At 36.8% G+C, this 8,045-nt stretch overlaps 1 protein-coding gene across 1 annotated transcript; it reads left to right on the top strand.

The window, feature by feature from the left end:
- Positions 1–2,537: 2,537 nt before the first annotated feature.
- pdlim1 (PDZ and LIM domain 1 (elfin)) lies at positions 2,538–7,557 on the top strand. The gene is made up of 7 exons (XM_073873275.1): positions 2,538–2,761; positions 3,534–3,685; positions 4,151–4,238; positions 4,983–5,167; positions 5,363–5,508; positions 6,515–6,633; positions 6,887–7,557. The coding sequence occupies exons 1-7, from the start codon at positions 2,669–2,671 to the stop codon at positions 7,070–7,072; spliced, it is 969 nt and encodes a 322-aa protein (XP_073729376.1). The 5' UTR covers positions 2,538–2,668; the 3' UTR covers positions 7,073–7,557.
- The last annotated feature ends 488 nt before the right edge of the window (positions 7,558–8,045 follow it).

Raw genomic sequence — 8,045 nt, 5'->3', positions numbered from 1 at the left:
ATCACACGACACCTTTCAAGCTACGCTCATGACATAGTTATTGGTGGTTGGGTGAGGGGTAAACTGAAGCAGAGGGGCTAAGTGGGTAAGCAAAATTTAAACACGAAGGTAGTTTCACATACACGAACCAGTACAGTTTCAGGTCACATGCTTTACTTCTGCTTTTTAGCAGAGAGAACAGTAAAAGAGGAACAACGGGTCGACGTTATAATGCCTTTAAAAAGCTTGGGGAAGTAAGAATTTTTCTCTGTCTCTGTTGTTGTCTCATGCAAACAGTTTTAATTGTGAAACTCATTATGGTGAATCCTAAAGAACAACAATAAACATGAGACAAGCTCGTGTCGCGTTTTATTACGTCAGTAGCGTATAGTCCCTTATTAAACTAAATAATAATAATTATAATAGTTAAGTTTAGCAAAGCTATTGTAATGTTTTGATTTTGTAATAGTGAAGGCAAACACACAACATTGAACACATGCCGTGCGTTTGCGCCTACAGTTCACAGAGCTGTCATCACGGAAAAAATAAGCGGTGACGAAAACAACCAAACATATATTTTAAAACTGCGCATGTTTCTGAACAGGATTTACTGTGACCTCTGCTGGTTGTGAGTTTGTATCACATTTGTATCGCGCCTGATTATGCACAGATGGCGCCCCCCGCAGGGTCCTTGTATATATTACAGGCTCATAATGCATTCGACCTACACTGTAAAAAGTTTGATTAAATACTTTAATTGATAACACTTAAAAAGTAAAAAAAATTCTTATTTTAAATATTTCACCCCCTACAAGCAGTGAATCTCAACTTTTTTTATTTCAAGGCCCATCATTGTCAATATTAATTGATTGTAATGCTCCTTACTAATAAAATGCTGTGTTTTGCATTCCTGGAAAAATAAATGCATTATTAAAATAAAACTAACACTTAGAATTTGTATAGATTTTCAAACAGATTTTAAGTTGTTTTATCTAAATTTAATGTTTGCTTTACTCATTTTAGTGATTGTTATCCAGAGTCCCCTTTGAAAGTTTGCTGAGGCCCCCTAGTGGACGCTGGCACCCTAGTGGCCTAAACTCTGTAGTCAGATAGTCAGAGGCTACTGTATAATAATACGAAATACCAATATTTCGTTTGCCAATAAAGCGCACTTAAAGAGAGATAGAGAGAGAACAAAAATCTTTTTTTTACTTTGAGAGAGAGAAAATATTTGTGCTTTGGCACTGACAAATGTACAGTTTTGTCATGCCAATAAAAAGGGATTGTTGGAAAGAGATCATGACCCCTAAGCTCTGGAATGATTTGCCAACTGATGTCCGTGAATCAGACAGTCGATCACTTTAAATCTAAACGTAAGACTTTTTTCTTTAATAACAAAGCATTCACATAATTTGTCTAGTAAATGTACTTATCTCGGAATAGTTCGCTTGTACCGAACAAAGCATTCACATTACTATTTACACTTATTGCAAAGAATTGCTACTACACGAAGTAAATAGCATTGCTGTTTTCACATACTTTAAGTAGCATATCACTAAGAAAATGCTGATATTGTCACTTAGTGTAAATAGAATATTATTACTATCTTAATTTAGTGTAAACCGCATCTACAGCTATTTATATGTAGTGTAAATAGTATCTAATGCTATTTGCAGTGGGATATTTCACCCACAGTTGGCGTTACCCTATTAACATCCATAGTATTTGTTTTTCCTGCTATGGAAGTCAGTAGGGACCACCAACTGTGTGCTTACCATCATTTATCAAAATATCTTATTTTGTGCTCAACAAAATAAAATAAAAACTCATACAGGTTTAGAATAATTGAGGATGAGAAAATAATTTTTGGGTGAACTATCCCTTTAACTCTATAACGTAAAAGCCCAACACCTGTTAATTCTTATGCAATGTATAGTTCGAAATAAAATATGAAGTACAGTCTAAAAACAAATGGTGCTAGAAAGCACTTAAAGTGGTTCACTGGCTTGTAATCATATAGGGGAACCATTTTAAGTGCCATATAGCACCTATGTAGTACCTGTGTAGAATCTGTGTAAAACCATATTGTGCTTTATAGAACCATATCTGGTGCTATAGTGGTGCTATATCACCTCCCGAATGGTTCTTCATAGGTGCACTAAAAATGGTTCCCCTATGATTACGAGCTTTAAGTGCTATTTAGCACTAACTTTTTTAGAGTGTATCTTTGGATAAAAGCCTCTGCCAGTTTGTCTTTACACTTTAGGTCAAACAAGTTTCATTGTAACTTCAAACAGGTTACATCTTGCCTGTTTGGCCTACTTTATTCCACATCTGGGAATCTTGAGAATGCAATTTATGTAGTGCGCTGCTGCTGAGCGAATGAGCCTCTCATACCAAAAATTCGCCTGGATTGGGAGTGGCACATTCCAAATCCCAGGATTTGGCTCTTCCATACATGGTAAACTTCAATATAACATGACGTAACGGTCCACCCCTAAACAAACAGGAAAAAAGCTCTTATCAGCCGAGACCTGAAATTATTCGTTCACATTTGCGGAAGCTCCGCCCAGGTGCCGTCGCTACAAAGTAAACGCCCTATCCCGCTACAGTTACCAGAAACTGGTCTTCATACGACGACAGTTTACAGTCTGCTAGTTCAGGATTAAGATACTTGTTTGGAAGTACAATGCCGTTACGTGTTGTTTTAGAAGGTCCTGGGCCGTGGGGATTCCGTCTGGTAGGAGGAAAAGATTTCGAGCAACCTTTGACCATCTCGAGGGTAAGATACTCTTTTAGGATCACTTGAGATTTCGGTGGTATTCAACATCGCTTTCAAATACATTACTCGTTCAGACGGTTTAACATACTTACTAGACCAGCTAAACTTTCACAACAGAAGTGTCACGCCTGCAGCATCCCACCGAAAAGCACATGTTGGCAACAATATCCTCGAAATTTGTGGTTTTGCGCAGACTGAACGGGGTATGACATTAAGGTACCGCGAGAGCGATTTGAAAGCACGGGGTTGCAATTGCTCTCGCGGTACTTCGATGCCGGTCGAAGTCAAACACGCCTGCAACGAGCAGCTAGATTGAAAGTCATGAAACATGCTGACAAAAACAAACACATTTGCAGTTTAGGAAACAAAACTAGTTCTGGTAGTTCAGAATTTTTTTAGGTATCCACTAGATTTTATCGCCAAAGCTACAGCCCCACAGCATTACAAGAATGTTTAGCCTGTTTGATAGTAACATGAGACGCTACAGATTTATTGCGTAACCCTGTACCTTCAACCCCGACAAGATGCCTCCTGTCTCTTTAGGCAAGGAAGTAGAGGAAGTCATCACTGACAAGTAAAAGCTGATCCAATAGTTGTAACTGTCGGGGGGTTAAACCGCAACATGGCATCTCTCATTTGTCTTAAAAGCTTTGCGATAAAACTGTAAAAAGTCATTTGAAATTAACAAAGCATGTTTTAATGTTTTCTGACATGACAGGACAGTTTTTTTCCTCGGTTTTAATGATAATGATGATTTTTGATGACTTATCAGGTGACCCCTGGAAGTAAAGCAGCGCAGGCCAATCTTTGCATTGGGGACATGATTCTGTCTATAGATGGAGAGTCCACAGATGGTATGACACACCTGGAAGCCCAAAATAAAATCAAGGGCTGCACGGATGAAATGGTGCTTTCCGTTGACAGGTGGGACATTACTCGATTTAAAGGGGTGTGCAGTGACTTATAAAGTGTAAGAAATGTATGGTTGGGTATGAGTATGCAGACTTTCAGGAAGCCATAATAGTTTTTATTCTTAACAGTTTGGCTGCAATACTTTGTTTGATTGGTCCCGTTTTTATGTTTGCATTAAATCCTAACATAAAAAGGATTTTACTTAAAAAGTGAAAATTTAGGAAAATGTGGATGGCTATGTCATTAATAGCATTATAATGTAACTCCATGACATGGTTTTGCTGAATAACGATGACAAGTGATGAAAAATGTTATACATTAGTGATCATTTTCAACACATTCTTACTGATGGTCCCATAATGTTACTTTTGTCTCAGCCTTACATTTGCAACATCAATCTTTATTCATCATAGAAAACAAAATATATAATTTTCACTTTAGTCATGTAGTAATTCAATGTATAAACTTTCTTTATAGATCAGAGTCAAAAATGTGGTCACCACTGGTCACTGAAGAAGGAAAGACTAATCCGTACAAGATGAATCTGGCAAATACAGACCCACAGGTGTGTTTTACCTCTGTTAAACTGGGAGTTTTAAATTCACCCCAATCCAATGTGTCACATTCAATCAGCTGTAAAGCCCTGCATAGCGCATGAGGCTATCATATATATAACAGGACACTGCTGTTAAACAAATAAAGGCTCGGCATTATAGACTGCCAATATGAAGTCATTGTTTATGTCCTAACAAGCCTTTTCCATGGAGACTGGAGTTTATCAGCCAAAACCATGACGCAAGATCCACATCCTGCAGGCTTAGTTGGAAATTTAGGGTCAAAATGTGGCTGATCATAGGAAGTGTGGGGAGTTTGACTACATAGTTTGGCGCTATAAAAGTTTCCTGACTCAAGCAGAGAACTGTTAAGAGTGAAAGTGTGCATAATAATAGCATGCAGACTGCTATTAGCGTCGTTGTTGTTGTTAACAGTGGAAAGTTTCACAATATCTTAAATGCTTAGTCAATGTGGTGGCAACTCTTTCTGTCAGTTTTCCTGTTGGTTTATGGGTTTTGTGTTCATAGCTTGGTTAAAAATCTACAGCTGCAAAGTAATGATTAATTTTCAGATCACTTGGTCTAAATAGAACACATGCCTTAAAATGATGTATTGGGTGTCAATTGTTTCTCTAGTTGTGTTTTAAAGCTGTAATTATGGCCTTTTCACTAAGCCCCTATTTAAAATGTTTTGACCTAGATGTGCAGCACCTGCATTTCTTGCTCTTCAGGTTACCTGGTCTCTCTTTCTGTAGGATGTGAAACACATAGGCTCTGCTCATAACAGGAGTGCCATGCCATTCAGTTCGGGTGGTCCGAGAGTAGTCACCAACCTGTACAACAATCCTGCTGGCCTGTACTCCAATGAAAACATTAAGAGCTTTAACAGTGCAGTGGGTGATGTCAAGAACTCTGCCACCTCTAGTGAATCCAGTAAAAAGTAAGCATGCTTTAAACATTCATTGCATGTCAGTGTTTGTGGACTGTGAGATCAGTTGCTTTTAACAGATGTAAATTGTCTTACATTTACATATTTTGCATTTGGCAGAGGCTTTAATACAAATCAATTTTAAATGTTCTTTTGATGTTAGGTGTCTATGACTGTCATCAGTCTAAACGTTGATCTCTTTTACAGCTTAGATGCTTCTAGACCGGGTCAGGCAAGGCCTCCATTAGCTGCAGAATCTGAGGTGTACAAAATGCTCCAGGAAAATCAAGAGGCCCAAGAGCCTCCTCGCCAGTCTGCTTCTTTTAAAGTTCTGCAAGAGATCCTGGACACTGGTATATATCACAAACACCACACATACACTGAATGGGTCAATGTATTGTAAACACTACTTGAAAGCAAATTTACCTGACGGCAGATTTTTAACTTAAATATTAGCTGGGATCAGATATTTTACACCTGATGCCAAACAAGCCTCTCCAGACCTACACATGCATGTTCCACTTTTTAAACTTTTTAAAACTTTTTTGCACATATAAGATTAAGGTTTGAACTTACTATAACCATTATTTTTAGAGGATTTATAAAATATTTCCTATAGAATTATTTACATTTTTTAGATTATCATTATAAAAAATTATCATTACCACAACATGATATTTCATTAAATATATGCATTTACAAACTCATGTTTCGGTAATGAGAACTAAAAAGTTGTCTAGGTACTATGACAAACAAAATTTCAACTTTTATCTGGAGAGAAAAAATAAGAACTGCTTACCTGGTATCCATCTTGAGTGTCACAGTCAATTATGTCCCTTTCAACAATTTGTTTTGAAAATGTTAGTTCATTGAGGGCTTAAACAATGATTGAAAATTGTTGCGGAGGATGAGAAAATTGGTCTTGGACACATTTATATTCCTTATTATTGTCTCTACATTTACCAATGATCACCAAATACCACATGTTTCTTTACTGTAAATGTTTATAGTATAACATGCACTGAAGCTTTTTATTTATTTATTTTTTATTATAAATATTTTTCCATGTCAAAGAACCCAAATCCAGTCATGGACACATTGCGGTAATGAAAAATTTCCCCTTAAATTAGGAAAAAACAAATAATGTGCAAAATAGTACATGAAGAGATGTTTGGAACTGTATGCTCCTTATTTTGATACTCTTACTTTGCATTTACTTTTTATCAAAATGTTTCATGACACCTCATAAATCTAATTTCATGAGAATCACCCATATTTGTAAACAAATTGTACACATTTTTAAATGGCATCAAATAGTTAGGTCTTGGCATTAAACAAATCTTTGTTTTTCTGTGTCAGGTGATTCAGAAAAACCCTCTGGCTTCAGGAGTGTGAAAGCCCCCTCCCCAAGAATTGGAGCCTCAGTAGGGAATACTGAAAAGCTCAGTGTGTGTGACAAATGCGGATCAGGGATTGTGTAGGTTTCATTTTTTTATTTATTAAATATCTTTACAAGATTAGTTTCAGTGAAAACACTTTTAAGAATAGTTGTATGTACTATTTTGCTGTTAAATGCTGCCATCTAGTGGAATACGTTGAAACTCTTAGAATCCCAACTACAATTTTATAAAGTCTTGTTTTCTTTCAAATATTACATCATGATAGGAAGTGTTTTATACACATTTCAATATATTGTGACTAACTTCTTAATGCATTTCTTATTTGATTGTGGGAATGATGGTCAAAGTTCGAGACCGGTTTCGCCACCCAGAATGCTACGTCTGCACAGACTGCGGGATCAACCTTAAGCAGAAAGGACACTTTTTTGTTGAGGACAAGATTTACTGCGAGAAACACGCACGTGAACGTGTCACTCCTCCAGAGGGCTATGATGTCGTCACGGTTTTTCCAAAGTAGAGCTTTCTTCCAGCGATGCTTCAGAACTGCACATTCCCTCGTGTGGGAAAACTTAATAGGAAATCTGTAACACTTTATATGGATAGTCTTTGACTGAGGCTGCTTTTTGCCAAAAAATGTATAACTCTTACATGCACAGGTAGTGCATGGATTTCAGACAGTGGACGTCTGCAACAGTTATCAGGAAATGCACCACCTGAATACAGTAGACTATGTGAATGTAGTGAGTCTATCCAGATGAGGTGTAATCGTTTATACATTCCAATTTCTTAGTCATTCCGTAATATAAAGGGGTAATATTATTGGTGCTAAGACCACTTTTTACATTTTCATCTTTAAGTTTCTTTGAAATTGATAGTTGAATGTATGTTTGGGCATGGTCATATTCCTAATATTCAAGTATGTATGCTATTTTTTGGATCCCCTATATTTTTTATGAAAATAACTCTTTCATCTTGGCTTGAGAAATAAAAATTTTGCATATCTTTGTGAACTTTCGTTATCTTAGAAGAATATTGGATATTCTTTTTACACAGACTTTAACTGTGTATTTTATAGTGTCTTGGCTTTTTGAGTTTTGTTGATTCAAGCACCTTTAAGTGGTCTGAGTGGAAAGAAAACTATAAGTGTGTTTGACTTCATGAGGCGCATGAAGCTCGGGGGCGGATGACGTTGGTATCGCGAGAACGATTCGAGAAATCATACGGAGAAGACTGATTCCAAATCGCTCTCGCGGTACTTTGATGTCATCCGCCTGTCGGTATACTTGCGGGGCGAACAACTCATATTTTCATAATTCGCTAAGGTGAAACATTTTGACAAAAACTAGCATACACAATAAAAGTAAACGTATCAATTCAAGTTGATAATTTAAGAATGTTAGTATTTGTACAATCAACAAACAACTGAAAATAGCCTATTTAAACGCAGATGGCACAAAGAAAGTAAAAGCAAAAACGTTATATTACTCAGT

This window comes from Misgurnus anguillicaudatus, chromosome 11 (genome assembly GCF_027580225.2).
Source record: "Misgurnus anguillicaudatus chromosome 11, ASM2758022v2, whole genome shotgun sequence".
Lineage (NCBI taxonomy): Eukaryota > Metazoa > Chordata > Actinopteri > Cypriniformes > Cobitidae > Misgurnus > Misgurnus anguillicaudatus.
This window is presented reverse-complemented; position numbering and strand designations above follow the sequence as displayed.